The following is a 25,991-nucleotide window of genomic DNA, read 5'->3' on the forward strand; positions in this document are numbered from 1 at the left end:
GTGTTTTATTCCGATTGCTAGGTCCTTCTTGGCACACTGATTTTGACTACGGATAACTCCGTTTACCTGATCAAGAAATAGGGCTCACGGCGGATGTGGCCGGTCGACAGGGCATACTTACTCCTCCTAAGCACCTGATCCCACCTCTGATATATCCATAGGACCCTGTTTGCCCAACTCTTTATTTTGTATTGGTTATAGGAGTTATGAGATTGATCACTGTTCGTTATTTTCACCTTTCATGCTATATTTTCATTTCCTATTGGATACAATGATCCCGAACAAAAGATAGATAACGGAAAGAACAATAAACCATTTTGATTTTTTCCCTCTGGTTTATGATCTGAAAACATAGCTTATCGCATGCTCAATTTTCGTGGAATTCGTGGGTACCCCTCACTCAACGAATAAAGACAAAGGTAAACATTCCAGAGTTATCTTTCTTACAAATACATAAATCCACGAAATTACGTCCCCACGATCCCGTAAAAATTCAACAATACACGAAAACTAGCCCACACCAATTTAAATGATTCTAAAGTATTGAATGACAAACATTAGTATTAAAACACACAGAAAACAATATACAAACTCTATTAACTTTCCATTGTGTTAATTACTCAATTAATTCATGTCTGATAATTAACTCATACTCAATTAATTATATTTAAATAATTCAAAGTAAGATATATACGAAATAGTCAATAATATGCATGGAAACAATTATTGTCATACAAAAGTTTGACATGTAATATTACATAGAAAACTTGGGTTTGGATTCCATTGGTACACAGTCATGTGAGGTATACTCGCTTGGAGACACCATGCTTAGAGACGCCAGGCTCCCATATACTTTTGAAATGCGTCTACGTCTGAGTCTGAAACAGAAAATCACCATAGTACACATACTGTGTAATTTCTTGATTAGTCTACTAAGTATATATATATATATATATATATATATATATATATATATATATATATATATATATATATTTAAGAAATGAACATCACTTTTGAGCTGTTCATGGTCAGTATGATTTCGCGATTCACAGAAAATTTGCCTCAAATCCAAATCCGTTCATATTGACCATGAACAGCTCAAAAGTGATGTTCATTTCTTATATTTATATTCATTTACTAAAACACCGTTTGTTTACATTGTTTCTATTTTGTTGCATAAAACGAACTCCTAGCCTCTGTCACAATAGTTATTGTTACGTACGTCAACACATAGACATGACGTCACATTTCATCTCACCCTGCCTTTTATCAACATTGCAAGGTGCACTGTATTTTGGAGGTAGGAGACCGCAAGATTGGGATGATAATCCACGTAAGTTTACAATCTTAATCCAAAGGTGTGACTTGCGAGATCTTTGTAAGAGATGTTTTATTTTTTTCAAACCATTACACTCTTTCAGTCGCGTACTTTAAGCAAGTTCATAATCCGTTCATAGTCAATGTGAACGGATTGTGTCGCACGCCGAAATTGGTTGGTTCATAGAGCAAAATGTGATTTGCAATAGAAATATATATATATATATATATATATATATATATATATATATATATATTATTGTATCCTTGTCTCTAAATGGTCAAATTCCAATCGAGGAACGCAGGCTATTTTTGTATAACCTGGTTTGATATGGGGACACATCCCCTTGACAACCCGATACCAAAACTATTTTTTTCCTCTCTCTCTAAATTTACATCGCAGCACTATTTTCAGCCTTTTATGGAAAAAAGAGTCAACGTGTACAATAATATACTTCGGTTTGATACACATATTGTTTTCTCGTTGCCAATCACTGTTGTAAAGCATCTTTCTCTGTATGATGGTCGAATAATAAATATTATATTCCAATTGATGATTTACCAAGTAAGCATTGTCCTTTTCTTTTTGAAATACATTTCTCCCTGGGGAAAGGGGGATGGGTTGTTTCATTGCTTGATCTACCTTTCAACAAAGGAAATACAAATCCATACGTCACATTTTATCACATGATGTCACTCACATTGACGTGTGGATCGCACTTTGTCACTTGCTTATACATATTTTCTTGTGTTGGATTTACTATTAACGACAATGTTGCATGCAAGGGTGAGTTTTCCTGTAGTAGAAGTTTTCACAGAGTTAAAAGCCACAAATTATTGCATTTTCTGATATTTGAAAATTTATTTTGGGTAGGGTTAAACGATGCGATTTCCCGTATTTTCTTAATATGTCTGAGATGGGCGATTTCAAAGTCGATCTCTTTCTTTAAAGTGCAGCGAAATGCGGATTGCATGCATAGTCTACACATATTTTCTATCATGACAACTATGACCTTCGATACAATATTTTGATAAATAGTCTAAGTTTCGTAGAACTAAGATTAAAGATGGCGACCTTCACAGCTAGATACTTCGTCGTTGTTGCTAAGTGAATCATTGCGCGGCTCATTTGACTTGTATTTTTCCGAGTTTATGTACATTTTTAAATCGAAGGTTAGTATCTTTGTCTCTTGCATTAAATTATAAGGAATGACTTTAATTCCGGTGCAAATTATACGAGTATAACCTGATTTGGGTTAGTTTACACTTTTATATAATTCGCTTGTTCATTGCTTTTTTCAGATTGTAAACTCATCGTTGATGGAATTGAGACATTTGGCTTACTTGAGTATTCATCAATTGAAAACAAGTGACTTTTTTTTAAAAGAAAAATTGATGTCCAGAAATGTTTCGAAGCATTCAATAGTAATCTCTTCTACATTTTCCAGAACGGAACTTGCTAGAATTCTATAGATGTGTTTTAGCAAAAAGACTAGATTTTATGGTTAAAAACACTCTGTGGATTTACATTGGGTATTACATTATTGGAGACTGGACTTATATTGCCGTAAGTTAATATTTATCATTGATATGTCTTATTGCAAATAAGTGGTAATGATTTTTTGCTGAGAATTTAGGCTATTGTCACCCATAACCTATGAAAATACCCATCCAATAAGAGCACAAATTGATCCATTCAATCTATAATATATTTTATTTCAAGGTCTGCATTCATAGACTCAGTTACTTTTTTGCAAACTCACCAATACTCATCCAAGAGTTACTGTATCATCTCAATGCTACTGAGTTGTAAGGGATTGATGGATATTGGTACCAAACGAAACGAAAAGGTAGAGGTGCAAGAAATAACTGAATCTGGTTTTATCGCAACTATCCTTTTATGATTATTAATATTGTTAGTGATGCATACCTAGGTATATATGCTAGGTAAAGTGATAACCAGAGGACATATAATTGTTTTCAATGTAGTTCTTTTCATTGGGAATATCTCAACTGAAGTACCTGAGATATTTTTTGTATTCAAATATGGTGAATGTAAAACTTATACAGTACCAATTTTGATGCACCAGATGCGCATTTCGAAAAATAATGATGCTCAAACGAAATGTTTGAAATCCGAAAAAAAACCAATAAACTTGTAATAGCTATTTTAGGGGATAACAGAGTGCCAAAATGTGGAGTCAAATTATTCTAAGAAGAAGAGCTATGCATGAGAAAGATAATTCTTAATTTTGAAATGAATTAGATAAACAGAAAGTTATCACAATAAAATAGATTTGAATAAGAGAACATGGATTTCATCGTTCACATGAGTTACTTTGCTCTTGCAAGAAAAATAATAAATAAAGTACAGAACTTCAATTGTAGGAGAAGACTAAGCCAAAATATATTGGTTTCTTCATTCTGGGTGAAAGGTTCCAAAGACTTCGAATGACCACTTTGTTTTTATTTCTGTACTTCTGTTTAAGCGATAATAAACTGAGAAATTGAGAAATATCAACTTTGTAATAAAAGGTTAATTTTTATCAAATTCGATTGAAACCAACACATTGTGTACTGGGCAGGATTGCTTAATCGTAAGAATATAAAGCACGGATTATAAGAATATAGAGCACACAGACGGATTGTAAGACAATCTGCTCAGACAATCTAAAAAGATATAAGTTTGTACTTGAAATTTTGATTTCATCATTAAACTTGTGTACCAAATCTACAATATACACTGTATGTAATACCAACTGATTTACCTGAGATATTTTTTGTATCCAAATATGGTGAATCCTATGACTAATCCGAGACAAATTAACACACTGATGGTCGTAATAATTATTATAAGGGTCTTGTTTTCATCAGCTGAAATATATAAATAAAGAATTAGTGGGATTTGCTTTTTCTTCAGAATTAAAAACAATATATCCATATGCACCTGAACAAAATCCAATATGACAACAACTTACCGCTTTCCCGAGACAAATTCCTTCTTTCGGATGAGTCTTCTCCCTTAACTTGAAATAATATAAATGGATTGATTGAGAGTGATAATAAAATTATCTAATTGAAGTTCCACGAAGGAACGTTTAATGGCGGTATTACGAAACTCTACACTACCTTTAGTTATACATTTAGAGAGAAATTTAAACTAAATGAATTTGATAAAATAAAATGATAATAATCTATCAAAAGCCTTCGATGTAATTCCTGCTATTCCTGCTTCCAAATCGTTTCGAAAAGGGAACATCCATTTGCAGAATATCATAGTGATAGACAGCACCCTGAGAGTGCTTATAAAACATAAAGAATCTAGGAATTCCATTCCGGGAAGTTGGCATTTCAGTCCATGTATTGTTTTAGTCTATTGTATTTAATAATAATAGAATGTGCAAGGTATTTATGTAGGGATACCATCTCTGGTGCTATATTTGAAATTGAATACAAGCCACACTAGAACAAGTAGTAGACAAGGTTTGAATACAAGCCACACCAGAAAAAGTAGTTGATAAAGCTCGAATACAAGCCACATCAGGACAAGTAGTTGACAAGGCTCGAATACAAGCCACACCAGAACAAGTAGTTGACAAGGCAATTTGGCTGTACGTGTTTGCCCCACTCTTAATTTTGTTAGAATTTTGTTGTCCAGTGTCCTTGATTTTTCATATCTGGCTTAAAAACCAAAGTCTTTATACCAATCCCGCATGTCTAGAAAACTTTCAGGATTTTAATAATGTAGATTACATGGACAATATAAGCATAACTACATCGCAACAGTGATCAATGAACAAGTAAATATAACGAACGGTCGACCAATGTCATAAATCCTTTTTAATAATATGCAAACACTGACCCCTAGAAACACCAGAGGTGGGATCAGGTATCTAGAGGTTGTAATCATATCTTGTTGACAAGTTACATTCTCCTTACGCTCTCTTTCTTTATCAGATAATTTGGGTGATCCGTAGTCAAAATAAGAATTGAACGATCTTGTTATTGATATTAAACATTTGACCTAACGACAGGTTGTCATTGCAGATAAGATCAATTTAACGACCATAACATTTGCGATCTGCTGAATTTATTTGTCATTTGTCTGAAACTTGCATGGGCTTAGAAATTCGTCATTAGCATAATCCACATGCATTGAACCAGTTGCACGACGGAAACACCATTGCATGTGATATATTACAATGAGTTGGTGATAGAGTGCTTATTCCACCTCTGGTGTTTCTGGGGATTCGTGTTTACCCTACTCTAATAAATTTGGTATTTCCAGGTATCCATGTTTTACGTCTCTTAATTTTGTGTTCTTCGTATGATTTATATGATTTATTGTATATCTGTTGGAATTCCCATGGGCACGAATTGTGCTCCTTTGTTAGCTGATCTGTTTCTATATTCATATGAAGCAGAATTTATTCAAAAACTTCTACGTGGGAAGAAAAGATCTCTCGCTGTGGCCTTTAATTCGACATTTCGATGTATCGATTACGTTTTGTCTATCAACAATGATAACTTTCATTCATATGTCGATTTGATGCATCCATGTGAGCTCGAAATAAGGGACACCACAGAGTCGTTTACTTCTGCTTGATACTTAGATATTTTATTGAAAGTAGACATTAAAGGCAGGTGATAATGGAATATTGCTACATAAATATAGAAAGTTGACGATGGAGAAGCTGAAATCATCACGTTTGTCATTCAGTTGAGTTGTCAGTTTGCCGTTAATGTCTACTTTCAGTAGGATAACTAAGTATGAAGCACAATTGGACGGTCCTGTGTCTTTTAGTTGGAGCTCACGGGGATATATCGAATCGACATATGAATGAAAGTTATCATAGTTAATAGGCAAAACGTCGTCGATATATCTTAAGTTCGAATTGAAGGCCACAGCAAGGGATTTCTTCTTCTCGCGTATACGTTTTTGAATAAATTTTACTTCATATGACGATAAAAACAGATCAGCTAACAAAGGAGCACAATTCGTGCCCATGGGAATTCCAACAGACTGTCGGAAGACCTGATCACCACAGACCACGAAGATATTGTCAATGAGGAACTCTAGCATATTTTTTATTTCAACTTCAGAGTAATTGTGCGTGGAATCATAATGGCGTTTAACAAAGTAAATGTTTGGATGACTGATCACTAGATATGAATATTTCGTTTTTCCATTTTTGTTGAATAAGCAACTGTCTATATGTCAAAAAGTCCAGTCTTTAATTTGATGAAGAGATTGACAAAGCGGGAAGGGAATGGGTGATGGTAACCAAAACAAAGTTACTCCAAAAATCATTCCTGATACTCTCGGGAAATATTACTTCCAACGTGAATACATCATGAATATAAAAAATAGATAAACAATTCACAGGAAGAAAACAGTTGCCTTTTCGGTGAACTATTTCATAATAAACCATGGTATAAACCCACAAAGTAGTGGTGCTACTATATCATATGAAAATGATTTTAATCATCAATATATATATATATATATATATATATATATATATATATATATATATATACTGCGGATAACTCCGTTTACCTGATCAGGATATGGGGCTCACGGCGGGTGTGACCGGTCAACAGGGGATGCTTACTCCTCCTAGGCACCTGATCCCACCTCTGGTGTGTCCAGGGATCCGTGTTTGCCCAACTATCTATTTTGTATTGCTTGTAGGAGTTATGAGATTGATCACTGTTCGTTATCTTCACCTTGCATATATATATATATATATATATATATATATATATATATATATGTGTACATGAAAGGCAAAGATGACGAACGTGATAAAAAGTCATGATTTCTAAAATGACACGATATTGGCATCTTTTTCTCGAGATGAAACAAATATATGTATGCACGTTGTGTGAGATATCTATAGCATTTATCATTAAAGGGTGTTAGTAGTAGGTTATGATGGTAACACCTTCCACCTCTGTCTACAATGTATTTAAACTTAAGATTCATTGGGCCCTACATTTTCAACGATTCTCATTAAATCTTGTACACAAGAATGAACAAAGACAGAAATGAAACAACAATTTTCCCCATGTATATGTATATCCTTATGTGGGAATATTACAGTGTTTTAGTGTTGTTTGAAACAAATGAATTAGAATATATGATGATATATAGCGATCATATTTAGTGATATACATGTTGTTTGCGCGAGTTATTCGTGTATTGAAGCATTATGTTCCAGATACTGATCAAACGTCTTATTTACTGAATATTCATGGAGTTCAACAATGTTGATGGATGAAACATACTTTGTTGCAGTGCATGTATGGTATATATATTTACCAGCACAGTCTATCTGGTCTTGGCTCCCAACGTATTTAGTGGTCATTCCATGTGGACAACCTTTACACTCCGTCTGTCCAGCTTCATCTTGATAAGTTCCAATATTACACAGAACGCATTCTCCAGAAGACGAATGGGTACCGGGAGGACAGTTTGCTTAAACGATAATGTAACTGTGTACAATCGTCATAAGACAGATTCAGCGTAATTAAATGTATATATATATATCGATTACTAGTTTATTGCGTATTCAAAAGGATAGAAAATACATACCACAGAAAAATAAAACCCTTCCTTGACCACTTGGACAATGAATCACTGATTTGGTTATTTGACCGGTAGAGATGAAGATTGTCCCATTCACGTTTAGATTTAACATGTCGCTTGATGAATTTAGCTGTTGGACGGAGAACTCTAGTTCCGACACTCCCAGCATGAATTTTTTCGCCGCATCAGTTGCTAAAACAAAATGACCGAATAAGAATGAATACATAATGAACCAAATTTTTTATGTAATGTAAATACCATTAGTTAATGTTGCCTTATATTGTAAGCTTCATGGTCCATATGTTTCTCTGGAAATGCCATATATCATTATTTAGAAGAAAACAATCTTTTAATTCCCCGGCAAGTGTGACAACTTCCGTGGCCTTGTTAGAATCCAATCGTTTTGTCGACCATATGCAGTAATCATAGTTTGTACTATTCAATCAATCCTGCTTGGACAGTAATCGCATGCAGCATTGTATCGTCATATTTAGCACATTTTCTCAGCAGTACATAGGCTTTGTCATAAAGTCCATTAGCATCCACACTATGCCGCCCAAGAAGAGTCGCAGGGTTACCGCAAAAAAAGTTGAGATCTGAAGAAGATATGGTGGCGGTGTAAAGGCTCATGACGGAGGAGAATCGGCGAGGTCAACAAAATGAAAGCTGCAGGTCAAACACAAGAACTTCATCATTGAGCCGCCAGTTTTCCACCCGAGCCAAGAGGGAAGGAGAAGCAGGTAGCAATTTATCAATGTTGTATGTCAAAATTCAAATACTAAATCTAGAATACGCCATACGGAAATCATTAAACGTTAACTAAATGTATTAAAGATATTCTAACACGTACAGCAACCCTGATCACCTATACGTCCATTTGTTTACAGAAGAACTGTTAAGATATATGCCGAACATTTGCCTTGCCGTTAATAGATTGGGAAATATATACGACTTAAAGCTTATAGGAAACGACTAAAATAAGATTATTGGAATGCATAAATAACTCGGTCTTTAGATACATCGAAGAAGGTTCATATATTAACAATGCTCACTTTAATTCATATGTCACTATAATCTTGAAATAAAAAACCACATGCAGAGTATCTCATATCTGCCTTATATTTGGATATCTTATTGAACATAAACATTTACATAACGGTAAACTAAAACGTCAATTTCCCATATTTGTGCAGCAATATCCCATTATCACCTGCTTAGGATGTATATCTCTCAACTGATTCATAACATTGTGCTATTTGTCAAAATTATCGAGCGCAATTCTTGGAAAAGTAAGAAAATTCTACAAAAGAATGTTGTTCTGCAGTGTCTGTCAAATTTGATATCGATAGATGTGCTGCCGTTAATGTGCAATTCAATTCCCAGGATTCTTAAATATTTCGTCGCCCGTCGCCTAGCTGAGTTTTGATCATTGCATAGTCATTAAACCGGAGACCTTTGTTAGATTAATGTGATTCATTAAATTCATGTTCTGAGTTGTAATAAAAACAACAAACCTTTTCTATTAATTATATCTAGTCATTCACATGTGAGTTTGTGATAATTCTTGGAGTTTAGGTAACTTATTGGACACACCTAACATAAACTGAAATATGTGAGACTATATAGAACAAAAGATGACATCACATAATTGTTTTAACAATTGAATTATCTCTCAATTAATTCCAAAAGTAGATGAAATTGTGGTGTCTTTTATTTCGCGTTCATGTGCAAGGAACAGTCCAACAATTGATTTAATCATGCCGGACAACATTTGACGTAGTGACTGGTTGTATTTGCAATTACATCATTATAACGACCGTCCTACCGATTCAAACAACACTGTTGCAACCCCTGTAAGATACATAGATATAAGGAAAATTATATGCACACATCCTTTAGATAATACCATTCTCTTCAAAGCATAAGTTGAACAACTAATAATCTAAAATATGAAAGGTGACAACAACGAACAGTGACCAATCTTAAAAACTCTTACAACTATACAAAACAGAGAGTTGGACAAACACTGGCCCCTGGACACACCAGAGGTAGGATCAGTTGCCTAGTAGGAGTAAGCATCCCCTGTCGACCGGTCACTTCTGTTGTGAGTCCTAAGTCTTGTTCAGGTGAGCAGAGTAATCCGTAGTCAAAATCAGTGTGCCAAGAACGGCCTAACAATGGGTATGAAACATGTCAGACAGCCTTTGGCCCAATGGTAGGTTGTATTAGCATTTCATAAATCAATTACGTTTTTGCGTTTTCGCAATGTTCTTCACGTCAATCTTCTCACTGACTGCCGATGTTAAAGTAACATGATGAGACTGCGTGGACACTGACCTTTTCCTCCTATGATCTGACAAGCATTCTGCAACGAAAGACCGCATGCGATATATTTACATAGATATCACAGTTATGGAAATATTTCCCTTGAAGATAACATTAGTAATTGCACTGTGCATGTATTTGGTTTAAATAGAAAACAAAACTACATTGCATTTTGTACCCTTTGCCTCGACAGCTAATGTGCATGTGTTATTTTTTGCACATTGCAAGGAGGATTCCAGTTTTTGTTGGAGATTCTGAGATGCTTGTGATGCTTTATCACATGGTATTGGATCTTTATAAGATACCACGGTTATCGTTGATATTTGCTCCGGGATGTCTACCTCTGTAATAAAAAGCGATTACAAAATCAAATCACATATGTTTCAAAGATCCATTATTTACAAACTATGTATGAATCACCATCTTCAATATCTGAAAAATCTCTTCCTTTTCACATGTTTGAAAAACAATTATCTTTCGTTGATCGATCAAATATTCGTAATCATTTCAATCTCACCGCCACAAGCAGGTTGTATCCCCGTCCATTCATATGAAGTGTTTCTGCCACACTTGTATTCCGGTAATGGAATATGCCCAGGCACAAAGGAATATCCTGGTCTACAAGTTACTGTACATACTTCATGATCATCAATTGAGCGTTGACAATGTAATATATTTCCAAACCGCCTTCGTAAATGTGAACAAGCTAAAAGCAAAAAAATTGAAAAGACAAATGAAAATAATATTCCAAATGGAAATAAAAATTCTTTTCAATAGCTATCTTTAAACAAATACCTACAGGGACATTTTTCTGAATTGCAGGACGCATGTTCTGTGGCTTCAGAAGCGTTACAAGGAATGCCCTCTGGATCAGGATGTGGACTATTGCAAACTCTTGTTCGGACTTTTGTTCCACCATTACAGGATACAGAGCAATCAGAAAACTGGCTCCAAGAGCTCCAGCCACCGTTCGCTACGATTATGGAAAGCAATGTCAAATATCTGTAGAAATGCATTTGTAAAACGTAATATGAGTTCCTTTCATTTTATCAATGATGTAATGTTGTGTCATGTGACCCGCTTGAAATGACGTAAAATACACTTTCCCAGATGACATTTTTATGAATGCTTTGCAGTCAAAATTACTTTCATTCCTAAAACATTTGTGTTTTGATCGATCGGAATCTTGACATTCAAGTTTTTATTTCCCCTCATTTACTTACCTATTTTCTTTTCACACCTCGTGCCTTTGAAACCTTCCGCGCATGAACAGTTATAGTTACCATCATCTGTATTAGTACACGTCCCACCATTCTGACATGGCTGGTGTTTACAGAAGTCGGGTTTTTCTTCGCAATGAATTCCCGAGTAGCCGTTCCCACATTGACAGGTATATCCTTTTATTCTATCAATGCAAGTGTGTCCATGGCAGGGGTTGCTGTTGCATTCATTTACATCTGTAATTTTAATAACACATCAATCCCCTTAGTAATTGCAGTTTGCCATGTTAAACATTAAATCAAAATTATTGCACATTGGTTATGATTTTAAAAAAATCAATTCAATCCACCTTAGAAGTACCAAATGTCCTTAATGTCATTTAATCTCTCCATAAGACTATTTTCTAAAACATTTCATGTATTCCTATGAAAAATCAACTCCTCTTGTGTTTCCTTAAAGGTGACGGTGTAACAAAATGAAATTATGCAATCCACATAACCAAGTAGATATAGCGAGCATTGTTCAATCACATAAATCCTATAAAATTACGGAAAGGTCGAACGCGCACCACCGCACATACTAGGGGTGGATTTGCTGCCCAGGAGGAGTAAGCAAACTATATTGATCAATCACACCGTGAGCCCTACTCTTGATTTTGTATTCTATGTAGGATTTTATGAAATTGATCTCTATTCGTTATCTTCACATTTCCATTGCCGTTCAGTACACACATAATATGCATACATTGTGCAAAAACATTAGTGATAACGGAGACACTATAAATTGAAATCACGGATGTTGGTTGGTTCGGGTTTTACATTTCTTGGAGATACTTTCTTTGATCTATACATGGTCACCGGTTGCAGGTGAAGTGTCACATACTGTGACCTATTCTTGACGCTCAAGTAAAATGACCAAGTTTACTATGACACAAGATTTCGTTCATAAAGTGTTATATCCGAAAGACCAGGGAGCTTCGCTTCTTGTGTCTGGTGCTTGGCGATGGAACAAACAACATGGTTTATATGTCCATGGCCGCAGTTGATAGAACCTAAGATCTTGCGGTTGCTTAATGAGCAAAATAACCATTAGACTATCACTTTCTGTTAGTGTGTATTATAACATTTTCCAAGTTATCATACTACATTCAATATATTCTGTATTACATGTAAGGTGAAGATAACGAACAGTGATCAATCTCATAACTCCTATAAGCAATACAAAATAGATAGTTGGACAAACACGGACCCCTGGGCACCTCAAAGGTGGGATCAGGTGCCTAGGAGGAGTAAGCATCACCTGTCGACCGGCCACATCCGCCGTGAGCCCCATATTCTGATCAGGTAAACGGAGTTATCCGTAGTCAAAATCAGCGTGCCAAGAACTGCCCAACAATTGGTATGAAATACATCAGACAGCATTTGACGCATATACTGTTTATTCCGACACGCAAATGATAGGTTGTATTGACGAACTAGATCGTTATAACGACCATATAATTTGCGAATTTATCTTCAAACAATGTCGTATTCATTGCATAATTGGGGTTACAGTTACCTTTTTTAAATACCCGTTAAAAATAGTGATATTTAGATTACTGATTTATCAATACATGACGGTTACCGTAAATTGTAATCAAATCATTACCTTCTGTGGTACATGCATTATTTGAAAAGATAATTTTAGCATAATGAATTGCATTCTTACTATCACATTTACTGGGTACAATCATTTCTATTCCACTTGAATTTCCATTTTTCAGATCTTCCATGCTTATAAAAGAATGCACTGACTTGCTGCTACACGTCTTCGCTATCTCGACAATTTGATCTCTAGAAAATGGCTGAGGCATAACTTGATATCCACTTAAAAACACACCTAAGTAAAAAAATTCATAATTTTGTTCGATGTATTCAAACTCGTATATTCAATGAAATTGTATAAAGTTGATAATATACAAACAAACAGCTACCTGAAATTGTCTCAGAATTAAGCATCATGTTAACATCATTTAATCCCACTGCTAATTCTGCGTCAGAAACGAGAATACTATTTCGGGAAATGAATTTTTGTTTTCCATTAATATACACGGACACGAGAGGATCGCTCTTCTGTATTACCACTGCAACGTGTGTCCATGTTCCACTCTGTATAGATACACCTGTTGGTATCCACTCTCTTGATAATAGCAAGAAATATGTTTTATTAGATGTTCTAAATAATTATCAGAATTAAAAAAAAAACGGTAGGATAATATTCTATTGAAAGAATTGAATGTACCTCAATGATGCTTTTTCGATTAGAATTTTGTCTTGAATTCTAACACTAAAACTTTGGGAGTGATATAATGTCATATCCATTGTGAGGTCAGATGATTTCACCCAGGCCATTATGGTTAGACCAAGGGAAACACCAACTATTGATGACTTCTTCAGTTCAATCCTGCGCCCATGTTGTTTAAACACTACATCAAACTCTGAAAAAAATATATAGGCATTACAAATTGTCTTTTTGCTTTACACAAAACATGGATGATTTAATACTACATACCGGAGCAATTACTAGCATCTGTGCTCCTTGTAAATGCTGTCGCCATGTCTTTTGGACATTGAATGCATTTTGTTGACATTGAAGTATTTTGATAAGTCGATTTGTCACAAGGTGTGCACGGAGATAGTCCAGATTTGGAGTATTCCCCTGGATGACAGATATCTGAAAACAAAATTCAAATATCCATGTAATGAACAAGTGAAGATAACAAACAGTGATTAATCTCATAAATCATATAAGGAAAAATTAAAAAAAGAGGGAAAACACGGAGATGGGATACGCAGTTGTGTTAAGTAGGGCCATAGAAATATTTTAGAGGAAAAAAAGCATTATAAAGAAGATAAATTTTTGACAAATTCTGTACACACAACCTTTTCATACAAAAAAAAATATGTATATATAATTAAGTGCATATTGACCTCCCATACATTTTTCACCAGACCGACAGTCTCTACATCAGCTGTATATCACGTGATCAAATATCAAGATAAAATCGTACCGTGTATGTATAAATCGTTCCATTGGAACGATATCCAGATATCAATGCAGGTTGAAGTTAATATTACTTCAAAACATATTAATTTCTTAATTTGAAAAGTGCTGAGAGCAAGTTTATCGTGACTTGTAACACGTCTAATTTTTGCATTGAACATGCAAGATGCGGCGATTTTTGCATATACGAAGTTGAATCTAGCCCGAAAAACATGTTTTCTGTTGAAGCCACAACTTGCTCCCCTAACTTTCCTTTTGCACTGAAGTTCACATGTCGCATAAATCAAACATCTTTCACTCAAAAACCTCGGGGTGTCGTGCCAATGATGAAATTTGTATGTACGGAAACCCTGTTTATGCAAATGAGTTCATTGTGAAAGTCACAATATGCATGTAGATTAGGGGCGATATCAAGATCACAATATAATATGGATATTACTTTAGAATGTATGTTATATAAAGAAGAAATTGAAAATATTTCAATATCAAAGAGAATTAATATAACCCATTTGACAGAAACTTTTACACGATTGCGGTTTATTGTTTGACAGCGGTGGTAAATAACGAAAAAAATATTTTGACATTTCCAACCGCAAAAGGAATGTAGATATGTACGTCATGACCTTCATCATGACGTATTTGTCATTGTGACGTCATGTAATGTGCCGGTGCGATAAAGTACATGTTTTACAGCACTGGTATTTATGAGGAAAGCCTTAACTCAGCCGCGTAGGGTACCTAGGCGGAGTAACCTGCTCCTGTTGACCGGCCACAAATAATTAATTTACCTATACAGTCTGAAGCATGCGTGCTGCCAGTCTCCTCAGTACTTGTGGCGTCTGGGCATTGTGTACAGTGTACGTCCAATTCGTTTTCCTTATAGAAACCCTTGGGGCAAGGTGTGCAAATGGGTTTTCTTCTGTGGTTGAAAGTCATATATGAACCACTTGTGCAAGGCACTGAAAAAGTTTAATTAAAATAAGTTAAGATTTGGACCATTTTTAAAGCAGTGGAAACATATGTAATTAAGTAACTGTAACTCACCACATGTAAGGGTAGTCATACGGAGAGATAAACCCTCTGGACATAGTGGCGCAGAGTAACCAAGGAGGAAACTTTCCGAGTCTGGGGTCAGTCCATTCACCGTTAGTTTTCCAGTCCTACTTAAATCTTGCACTTGACCAAACATTTGCTTTTGAATTTTCTTAGCAAATTCAAAGGAGTCTGATTTGGATGAATTCGAAATCTGCCACACAGAAGACAGTCTTATTTCCACGCGTATTTCACTGCTAGCCCTTTTCAAACGAACAGTATTTATCCCAGAGTCTAAAGATCTCCGTCCTCGTGAGGAACTGGGTCCGCAAGTTACAGATACATTTCCAACATTACATTGATTCGAGTCAGAACAAACTCCAGCAAATCCGTTCTTCTCTAAATATTCCATTTGTTTTATGAAATTGCTTTTAATCTGCTCGGAGGCCGTTCCATCCCCACAGGTCCCAGTGTAATAAAAAAACTCACCCAACGTTTCAATATATCCTGGAAGTCTAATTTCTAAAAATGATATATGTGAAAACATTTGGTAAAAGAGAAATTAAAGTTACATGGTGATTCATAAAAGCATATATGTACCTGTATCTTTGAAATAATGGCTTACCAGTGCAATTAGGAACCGTGCTAACTGGTTTAAAGGTACCCTCTTTTTCAGAACACGTGAAAACACCATTGAAAGCTGTAGGACCTAGAGCAGGTATGTCAAATTTGTCAGAACATTGCATTTGACATTGCCTGCCGAACATCCACGTGTCACATGACATTGCACCATTGATGGGAGCTGGCAAGTCACGGCATGGTATTCCTGATCAAAATAATTTTTATTAAATGAAAGGTGAAGATAACGAACAGTGATCAATCTCCTAATTCCTATCAGCAATACAAAATAGAAAATTGGGCAAATACGGACTCCTGGTTATACCAGAGAAGTGATCAGGGCCGGGATTCATAAAAATATTTAAGTTTTACACTTAAAAGTCTACTTAAGTACTAAGTGAGTACTTAGTTAAGTAAAACTACTTAAGTATAATTTATAAACATACTAAGTGCTATACTTAACTAAGTAAGACACGCGACACTTAAATATATCTTAAGTGCTGAAAGGGGGGGAAACCGTGTTTAAAAATAGATTTCGGTACAGACGATAGAAGCAAAATGGCGGATCAAATAACAGACGAAAAGAGAGGAAAGAAGAGAAAGGCAAACTGGACGCAGGACGAATGTCTGATGCTGGTGACTATGGTAAATGAGAAGAAGAACATCCTGAGGTCAAAGTTAGGTCCCAGCTTAACTTCAAGAATGAAGAAGGAAGCTTGGGAAGAGTTGTCAGAGCGACTGAATGCCTCCGCCGTTAATACACAGAGGACAGTGGAGGAAGTGGAAAAGAAGTGGCATAATCTTTTGTCCACCTCCAAAGCAGAGATTTCCAGCTATAGGAAAACAACAAATGGAACAGGTAACATTTGTCGAACTCAAACAATCCCTTTTTTGCAATTTTGCTCATATATCTTTAGGTTGAATGAAGAATTTCTACAGAACGGGTGAGAAATTAACAGATTAAGGGTGATGTTACTATATATTTGTTGTACCCCCCCACCCCAAAAAAAGAAATGTGTCTGCGTACGGTTTCCCAACCGACACTATTTTTATCCCCTGATCCTAAATTTTTTATCGTATCTTAGCCCGAAAATCCTTTCCATGAATATTAGGGGCCCAATCATATGTCGTCTGTTGGGCGGATCAACATGCCGGTATAGCTATTAATTTCACTTCAGAGTTTTCCAAACGTACTGTATCTAGGAAGACAACGTATGTTGTTTTTTTTAAAATTGTGTTTAGGGCAAAATGGAATTGTCACTCTGCCTCCGTGATCGCATGACCACGTACTTCCCCTTACTTGAAACAGTGTATTGATTTTTAAAAAATCTATATTTAGCATTGGCAAACGATGACGTCCGAGAAAGCACCCATAAATAAAGAGGTGGATCTTTAATTTCTTACAGGCGAAGATAGGTTTTACTGAGATTTGACTTCATTTAATGTTTGGTTGTGTTATTTTTGATTACCAATTTTTATGCTCAATTTTGAATCAAAGAAAAATAAAGAAAATAGTCACTGTATATTAAGATTTTTATTTTATATCAAGTTTTAATCAACTTTAGTTTGAATATATAGTGCAAATAAATTCAATAATAAACCATTTTATAAAATCCGCATGTCATTAATCTTGTCTTTTGAAAAAGATGAAAATTATATGTGTATTATTTAGTAAGTATACAGAAATAATTTTAAATATATAACATTGATATTGGGGTGAAAGTGGGCTCACAATAGCTGTTTTGGAATATATATATAAAAAAAAAATACCGCATATACACAGTGAAATTACTTTATAATAAAATTATGACCAGCTACTACAGTAAAGATATTATTTTTCTATAAAATTAATTAAACAGGCGGAGGACCTCCACCCAAACCCCTGAGTGCCATAGCCGAGACAGTGCAGATGGTGATTGGGGAAGAAAATGCCATCATTGATGGAGTACAGGGAGGGATTGACTCTTCCTTGCTTCAATTGCTGACCAATGATGGGAACATTTGGTAATTTCAGTATTAATTTACAGTCATAATGGAATAACAAGACTGTAAATATAACCTACTTTAAATGTATCAAGTTGCTAAATCACATGAAATTTATTAATATTGAGTGTATTATATTAATCAATGCCAATACTGGTATCACATTTCTATTTCATATGTATTATTTTTAAATTAAATCCACTAACAGGTTCAAATGAGCGTTTCATACCTGTACATCGGGGTTTTATCCATCTGAGTATATATTGTACATTTTTACTCTCTTAAAAAACATAAAATTTGCAAGACCTACATATAGACCTATTTTCCTTTTACAAATACATAATCATTTCACAAACACATCTTGTTTTATGGTGTTAAAATTTTTTTTTTAAATTAAAAAAAACCCCCAAAAAACAGCAAAACTTGACTCTATGCAACAGTCTGTTCATGTGTATATACAGTACTTGTGATCCCACAGAATTATTCATGTAATGAGTTATAAATATATCACTTCCAAATTATCAAAAAATAATGCCAAGTTTGTTATGCTTTATTGACTCATTATTTCTTTTATTTTATTGTAGTAATGTTCAGATTATTCAGAGTGAACCTGAGTTCAGCATGACATTGCCTCCTATCATACCCCTCTCACCAAGATTGCCATTGCCAGCTCCTCTACATGTTCCTTCAGCCTCTTCCTCTGTGCCAGCAGGAAATACATGTACAAGATGCGCCAAAGCCCAGACAGACAACCGCAACAGACAAAGTGAAATAGAGGAAATGACAATTCGGAAACTTCATCTCGAAATTGAATATTATGAGATGAAATTGAAAAAATTGAAGGAGGAATAGGTGATGAAGATCTGTATTAAATTTTCGATTAATGATAAATAACAAATCGGTATTTCTTGTGACAATAACTGTTTACTTGTACAAAAGATTTGATCTTCTGACATTGACATTGGAGTTTGACCTACTTTTTAATGACAAACATCCAAAAGCGGTGGATCACAATTCTTGATTTTTACTTGTTTATCTTTAATTCAATCTTGTCTGAATATGAATTACACATGAAATACATAAATCTCATTATATGCATTAAATGCATAATATGTATATAATTCACATAATTGCAGATCTTGTTTAAAACTGCATTTGATATTTTTGTTCATATTTTTGTTTCAAAGTTTGGGACTCTGCCAATAGGCAAATGTCCTATAGTAATGACTGTTTGCCTGTGAATCCTGGTGACTTTGAAATATTCTGTAAATATTCACTGTTTTTTATACTGTATTTTAGTACATGTTCAAATTAAGAAGTTGTTTTTGGTTTTAAGGAAAAAAGTACTTAAACACAAATATATTATTGTTATATTTTAATAAGATATCAATGAATGAAAATTTCCGTGCAACAATTATGTCTCAAAAGTGAGTCACAGCAAACAGTTGTCTGTACAACGTCCCATTGTTGTTGCCATGGACTGCTCCCCCATCATGGTGATTCGTATCATCATCCTCAGCATCATTAGGGTTTTCGTCTGGATCTTCATCAGGAATTGGAATTTGTCTATCTTTACATATATTGTGGAGCACGGCACAAGCTATGATTACTTGACAGGTCTTTTGTGGAGAGAGGCGTACTTCACCATGTAATACATGGAAACGGCGTTTCAACTGACCAATGCCCCTTTCAACAATGCTGCGTGTTCTTTTATGTGCCCTGTATAATAGTTAAATGAGTTTTTACTTTATATAATTTAATTTTACTTTATATATATATAGTAGTTCAGGGTTAATCCCAACTGGCTACCGATCTTGAATTATTCATTCAAATACCTGACTCCCCTATAATAGTAAAATTCACACGTTTGAATTACATGCTTGTTTTATATTTCATATCAACTTATATGGTATGTAGTCGTACCTATTGTAGTTGGTCTGGGCACCCGGTAGGGGTCTCAAGAAGGGAGTGAGTAACCATCTGCGAGATGGATAGCCACTGTCGCCAAGGAGATGGGTGTGCACTGGGATGTGGTTGTTTTCAAACAAAACATGAAGTCCGCTCTCCCTCAAAATCCTCGAATCATGGGTTGAACCAGGCCACTTTGCCACAATATCAAGAATTTTGTAACTGGCATCAAAAACAACTTGTACATTTATGCTGTGGTAATGATGCCTGTTTATAAATTCATTTTCATCAACACTTGGGGCAATAATCTGCACATGTGTCCCATCAATAGCACCAACAATCCCAGGAAATCCTGCGACTTGGAAAAAGTGCTCTTGATTTCGACGAATTTGGTCAGCTTGCACGGGAAACTTGATAAATTGCTGCACCATTCTGTCCGAAGATAGGCTTTGCAGTGTCACTGATATTGCCCTCGAAACTGTAGGCTGCGAAACACCCATGTCATCCCCATTACATAGTTGCATTTTGCCCGTTGCTAAGTATCTAAGTGTCAATAATAATTTCTGGGTTGATGTTAAAGCATGATTTCTTAAAGATCCCGCTCGAATTTCATTACCAATAATGTTTTCAACGAATTGGATTCCATTCATATCTAATCTGAAACGTTTGATCAATTCTGCATTTGAATATTCCCTTAAACAATCTTTCCTCTCTTTAAAATTTCTCCTGTTCACCGCCATTTTCTCTTTCAGATAAAAAAAATCTTAAGTATTTCTTATCTATTTAAGCCACCTTCCTAGGACACTTAACTTAAAGTCAATACTTATGTGCTAAATATGTTTATGAATTACACTTAAGTATTTCACATACACTTAAGTGGTAATTTGAGAATTTAAGTGTAAATTCTCAGATTTAAGTATTTTTTAACACTTAAGTATTTGCTAAAAACTTTTATGAATCCCGGCCCAGGTTCCTAGGAGGAATAAGCATCCCTTGTCAACCGGTCACATCCACCGTGAGCACTATATCTTGATCAGTTAAACGGCGTTATCCGTAGTCAAAATTAGTATGCCAAGAAAGGCTTAAAAATCGGTATGAAGAATAATTAAGCAGTAATCATGTTCAATTATCTTTTTTTGTTTAAATATTAACTCACTGCTGAATTCATATACTTAATGAATAGTGTCGCAAATATTATCTATTCATACATGACATTGATATCACTGCTTACAATATCCTTTATTTTTGATAATTAGTATAACCTTACGTTTGCAGTAGGGTTTACCACTTCCATAATCCCAATATCCACGGGGAGGGTCGGTCGTGGAATTCTTCTCGCATACAATGTCTTCATTTCCAACAAGAGGAAATCTACCCATGCACTGAAGGTGACAGCTGGACCCGTAGGTAAATCCATCAGGACACCGATATGTCATGTATCGATCTGTTATTATAGGCGGGGTACACCTCACCTCTAAAAATACACCATACGTTTAATATTTGTCTTGGGTGCTTATATTCTATTATGTGGACATGCTTAAGTATGAAATACCTTCAACTGCAACGAAAAATATGCACTCTGGAGATTCATTATTGCTTAAATCAGTCGCTTTGTAGCGTATTTCTGTTAGTCCTACTCTAAAAGAAGATCCTGGTGCCGGCCCTCTTGTCCTTTTTATTGTGACTTTGTTTGAGTTGTCAGTGGCTGTTGGGATTGTCCAATTTACAGTAGATGTTTGTTTGCTACGATCGGTATAGGCGTATATAGTGTTTGGACAGTTGTTGATTTCTGGCCGTTCTGAGTCTATAAAAAAAAATAATGATAACATTTTAAGCGTAACAATTGGCTTATCATATCCCTCCTTGATGTTTCAAACACGCAAAACTGTTAATGTAACTGGAATTTGCAAGTTATTATCATTACAACAATTATCATGAGGGCTTTCCACTTTTCTATGGAAAGTCATACTGTTATTTTTCTGTTTCTTCTTTAAAAACTCTTCGTCTTAAGATTTATCGAAATGTTTTTTACAGCTCTTCATATAGTACTTTTCGAGAAACGATCACATATCACCCAACTTGATTGTAATTGGACCCAGTACGGAGTTCTCAGATCCTGCATAAAACTCTACTGAACTATAGGGGTCATTTAGTAGAATTGATAGGTGCATTAAACAAAAGGACTCAATGACCCTTAATGAGAGTTATTGTCCTTCTTGAGACTTGCGAATGAGTGGTCGTCCGGGAAGGGGATCAACTGGAAGAAGATCTGTGATCTCTGACCTTGAAAAATGGGTGAAGAGCAAAGGTCAAGGTCATCCAAAATCACGAGAAAATAGCACTTTTATACAATCTTTCCCACTAGGGATACCTTTGAAACATATGCATGGATATTACCATCTTAATTGAAATTAATGAAAGGTGAAGATAACGAACATTGATCAATTTCGTAACTCCTACAAGCAATACAAAATATATAGTTGGGCAAACACGGACCCCTGGACACATCAGAGGTGAGATCATGTACCTAGGAGTAAACATCCTCCGTCGACCGGTCACACCCGCCGTAAGCCCTATATCCTGATCAGGTAAACGGAGTTATCAGCAGTCAAAATCAGTGTAATCAATATAATTGATTACAATTCTGAACTTCGACCTGTCTGTAACATGTCAAAAAGCTTCCTAACGCTACGCCTACTAAACCGAAAGCAGTAAAGACACAAAAACTTCAATGATGAATGCAATGAGAGGTTACACGAAGTGATCTGAGGACCCTTAAGATAGTCATTACCCCTAAAAGTCTCCGATATCATTATTTAAGCCTATAGCTTACAGTAATATAAACAGAGAAATGAGACTACTTACATTAAACCCCAACGTCAAAGTCATCTTAAAAATGAAAATTGATTCACGTTCATGGTTTAAAATATTTTCAAACACAATAAATGTTATTTGACCTTAAATGGCTATTCCGATCGTTTTCGACACATTTACCCCCTCCCCCTATAAAAAAGCATTCTAATCTTTTAGTTTATCATCTTTGATACTACTAAACATAAGCAGCGAAGTTTTCAACTTTCGCTCTTAAATCCTTGACCTTGAATTTTAGGTCAAGGACATCAATCGTTTATGATGTTAGTGTTATATTTTGAAATATAAATTCTGATATCGCGAGGTTAACAAATCTACGCTTCCTTTTACAAAATACTACAAAAACCCTTACAAACAAAGATACATTGCTCGACCCAGTAAATGTTCTTTAAAATAAAGAGTTGGGCAAACACGGACCCCTAGACATACCAGAGGTGGGATCAGGTACCTAGGAAGAGTAAGCATCCCCTGTCGACCGGTTACACCCGCCGTGAGCCCTACATCTTGATCAGGTAAACGGTGTTATCTGTAGTCAAAATCGGTGTGCCAAGTATCTAATCATTATTTATCAATTCAGATTATATATCAGTGTATGGGTTCTACCAAGCTCCTATCTTTGTTCCTCACGAAAATATTAACAGCTGTGAAGGAGAAACATCAAACGCACTGTGCAACTACATATGCCAGAAGTGGTGCAAATCCAATGTGGATTCTAAAAAAATTCTAAAAAACTTTTAGTAGAATTAAAGTCGCGAAACTTTTCTAAAAGGAACAACATCAAAACGTATGGCATTTCAACACTTTACATGGCCATTTCTCACGATAAGTTAAAGACTTAGATTTCTGACATCATTGACAGCTGCTTCTTCAACAAAAATGGAAAACGCAAACATTCCTATCTATTGATCAGTCATCCAAAACATTACTTTGTTAAACGCCATTCTGATTCCACGCACAAGTACTCTGAAGTTGAAATAGAAAATATGTCGGAGTTTCTCATTGACAACATCCTCGTGGTCTTTGGTCATCAGGTCTTCCAACAGTCTGTTGGAATCCCCATGGACAAGAATTGTGCTCTCTTGTTAACTTACCTGTTTTTATATTCCTATAAAGCAGATTTGTTTAAAAACGTTTATGTGAGAAGAAAAAATATCTTGCTGTGGCGTTCAATTCGACATTTATATATATATATATATATATATATATATATATATATATATATATATATCGACAACGTATTATCTTTGCAAGGTGAAGATAACGAACAGTTCTAGTCGCGTTCTAACCCAATTTTATGGTCATTATAACGATCTAGTTTGCCAATACAACCTATCATTGGATCAAATGCTGTCTGGCGTGATTCATACCGATTGGAAGCCGTTCTTGGCACACTGATTTTGACTATGGATAACTCCACTTACCAGATCAATATATAGGGCTCACGGCGGGAGTGACCGGTCAACAGGGGATGCTTACTCCTCCAAGGCACCTGATCTCACCTCTGGTTTGTCCAGGGATCCGTATATACCCAAATTTCTATTTTGTAAAGCTTATAGGACTTATGAGATTGTTATCTTCACCTATGATTTAGTACTTTATAGTTTCTTACATCGCCTAAAATATTCTTACCTTTCTTGAAAAAAAGTAGAGGGTGGATGGACTTCAAATTGTTCGTGAACAATTAGGATCAGTAGTTATTATCATCATTATATTCACCCGTGTCGGGTTTTTTTACTTTTCAATAATGAGGCAAAAGTCAAGGGTATCAAAAATCTAGTTTTCAAAATTACTAAAAGTTCTTTAGAATATTCTTAAGCCCGCTCTTGATTTACACCCTAGCATATTTTGTGGCGGAAAACGTTTGACGTTTCTCCTTTGATAGCTGTTGATATTTTCGAGAGGAGCAACTATAGGCGCTTAGTAAACCTTTACCGGGTCTATAAATGCATTTATGTTTGAAAAGAATTTGTGAAGTTTAGGAATCCAATTCATATCTATTCATCCCATTGACCGGAATATTAGATGCGTTTGAAACTGAAGTGTGGTTTTGAAGAATATCATCTTTTGAAAGATAAAGAACCCACAGAGCTAGCGTCGTCAGCATCAGACATAAGTCAAAATCTCTGGCACTTCATCGTACGATGTTGACATCTTCACTTCATTCAAAAAATCCAATGAGACATGAAACAATATTCAAAGAAGCTTTATCATTTTATTATCTTTATACCTCTAAAGAGGTATGCATTATATGTAGCCATTATTATTTGTTTTAGAACTATGAAATGTAAACTTTGCAATTTCTGTTACAATTTAATGCTGTTGATATTGTAATTTCCCTAATATCGTCATCGATGGGCAATTTTCATGCACCTATATGCGACTATAGAGGAATTGTGACTTAGTTATCTACCATTTAAAAACATCCAAATTCATTAGGATTCACCCCGAGATCATTAACATTAGTGTTTGCTATTAATGGTATTATATAACGAATAATTCGAAAGGCGTAATGAAAGGTGGAGATAACAAACAGTGGTCAATCTTATAAATCCTATAAGCAAGACCAAGTAGAGAGTTGGACAAATACGAACCCCTGGATATACCAGAGGTTGGTTCAGGTGTCAAGGGGGAGTAAGCAAACGCTGTCGACCGGTCACACCCGCCGTTAGCCCTATATCCTGATCAGATAAACGGAATTATCCGTAGTCAAAATCAGTGTGCCAAGAACGGTCTTACTATCAGTATGAAACACATCAGACAGCATTTGACCCAATGATAGGTTGTATTGGCAAACTAGATCGTTATAACGACCATATAATTTGCAAAACACTGACTTTAAGCGATATTGTTGAAACCACTGTAACATCAACTTGTTTGTTAGTAGGTTGTCTTGATTTTAAAGATGACCATAGGCAGAATCAGCTCTTGCGTATCGAATCGGCTACGTCCCGGTTGACAATGGGTGAAATTTTCAATGTTAATCTCAACTATATATAATATTTATATAATATTACTTGCCTTCACAGTCCAGCAGTTTTGAGGACCACGTTCTATCATCCTGACACACTGAAAACATCAT

General features: G+C 35.3%; 3 protein-coding genes across 3 annotated transcripts; 1 reads left to right on the top strand and 2 right to left on the bottom strand.

Annotated features, from left to right (window-relative positions):
* Positions 1 to 718: 718 nt before the first annotated feature.
* On the bottom strand, positions 719 to 25,991 carry LOC125664654 (uncharacterized). The gene is made up of 20 exons (XM_056152506.1): positions 25,931 to 25,991; positions 21,594 to 21,845; positions 21,309 to 21,515; positions 16,158 to 16,358; positions 15,545 to 16,054; positions 15,289 to 15,459; positions 14,009 to 14,170; positions 13,739 to 13,934; positions 13,431 to 13,636; positions 13,166 to 13,336; positions 11,461 to 11,694; positions 11,037 to 11,210; positions 10,755 to 10,943; positions 10,416 to 10,580; positions 10,161 to 10,277; positions 7,919 to 8,104; positions 7,646 to 7,801; positions 4,299 to 4,346; positions 4,089 to 4,194; positions 719 to 878 (listed from the first exon to the last, which is right to left on the bottom strand). Exons 1-20 carry the CDS (start codon positions 25,989 to 25,991, stop codon positions 755 to 757), a joined length of 3,636 nt encoding a protein of 1,211 aa, XP_056008481.1. The 3' UTR covers positions 719 to 754.
* Positions 16,525 to 19,491, top strand: LOC125653349 (myb/SANT-like DNA-binding domain-containing protein 4). The gene is made up of 3 exons (XM_048882797.2): positions 16,525 to 17,009; positions 18,010 to 18,154; positions 18,718 to 19,491. The coding sequence occupies exons 1-3, from the start codon at positions 16,709 to 16,711 to the stop codon at positions 18,983 to 18,985; spliced, it is 714 nt and encodes a 237-aa protein (XP_048738754.2). The 5' UTR covers positions 16,525 to 16,708; the 3' UTR covers positions 18,986 to 19,491.
* Positions 19,432 to 20,928, bottom strand: LOC125653337 (putative nuclease HARBI1). The gene is made up of 2 exons (XM_048882775.2): positions 20,057 to 20,928; positions 19,432 to 19,852 (listed from the first exon to the last, which is right to left on the bottom strand). Exons 1-2 carry the CDS (start codon positions 20,779 to 20,781, stop codon positions 19,555 to 19,557), a joined length of 1,023 nt encoding a protein of 340 aa, XP_048738732.2. The 5' UTR covers positions 20,782 to 20,928; the 3' UTR covers positions 19,432 to 19,554.

This window comes from Ostrea edulis, unplaced genomic scaffold (assembly GCF_947568905.1).
Source record: "Ostrea edulis unplaced genomic scaffold, xbOstEdul1.1 scaffold_63, whole genome shotgun sequence".
NCBI classification, from domain to species: Eukaryota; Metazoa; Mollusca; class Bivalvia; order Ostreida; family Ostreidae; genus Ostrea; species Ostrea edulis.

Coding starts and splice junctions, on each gene's coding strand:
- LOC125653349 (XM_048882797.2), top strand. CDS start 16,709: ATGGCGGATCAAATAACAGACGAAAAGAGAGGAAAGAAGAGAAAGGCA. Junction 17,010..18,009: donor GAAAACAACAAATGGAACAG/GTAACATTTGTC, acceptor TTAATTAAACAG/GCGGAGGACCTCCACCCAAA. Junction 18,155..18,717: donor ACCAATGATGGGAACATTTG/GTAATTTCAGTA, acceptor ATTTTATTGTAG/TAATGTTCAGATTATTCAGA.
- LOC125653337 (XM_048882775.2), bottom strand. CDS start 20,781: ATGGCGGTGAACAGGAGAAATTTTAAAGAGAGGAAAGATTGTTTAAGG. Junction 19,853..20,056: donor GCCCAGACCAACTACAATAG/GTACGACTACAT, acceptor ACTATTATACAG/GGCACATAAAAGAACACGCA.
- LOC125664654 (XM_056152506.1), bottom strand. CDS start 25,991: ATGATGTTTTCAGTGTGTCAGGATGATAGAACGTGGTCCTCAAAACTG. Junction 11,211..11,460: donor GAGGTGTGAAAAGAAAATAG/GTAAGTAAATGA, acceptor CCATAATCGTAG/CGAACGGTGGCTGGAGCTCT. Junction 879..4,088: donor GGATACAAAAAATATCTCAG/GTAAATCAGTTG, acceptor TTTCTGTTTCAG/ACTCAGACGTAGACGCATTT.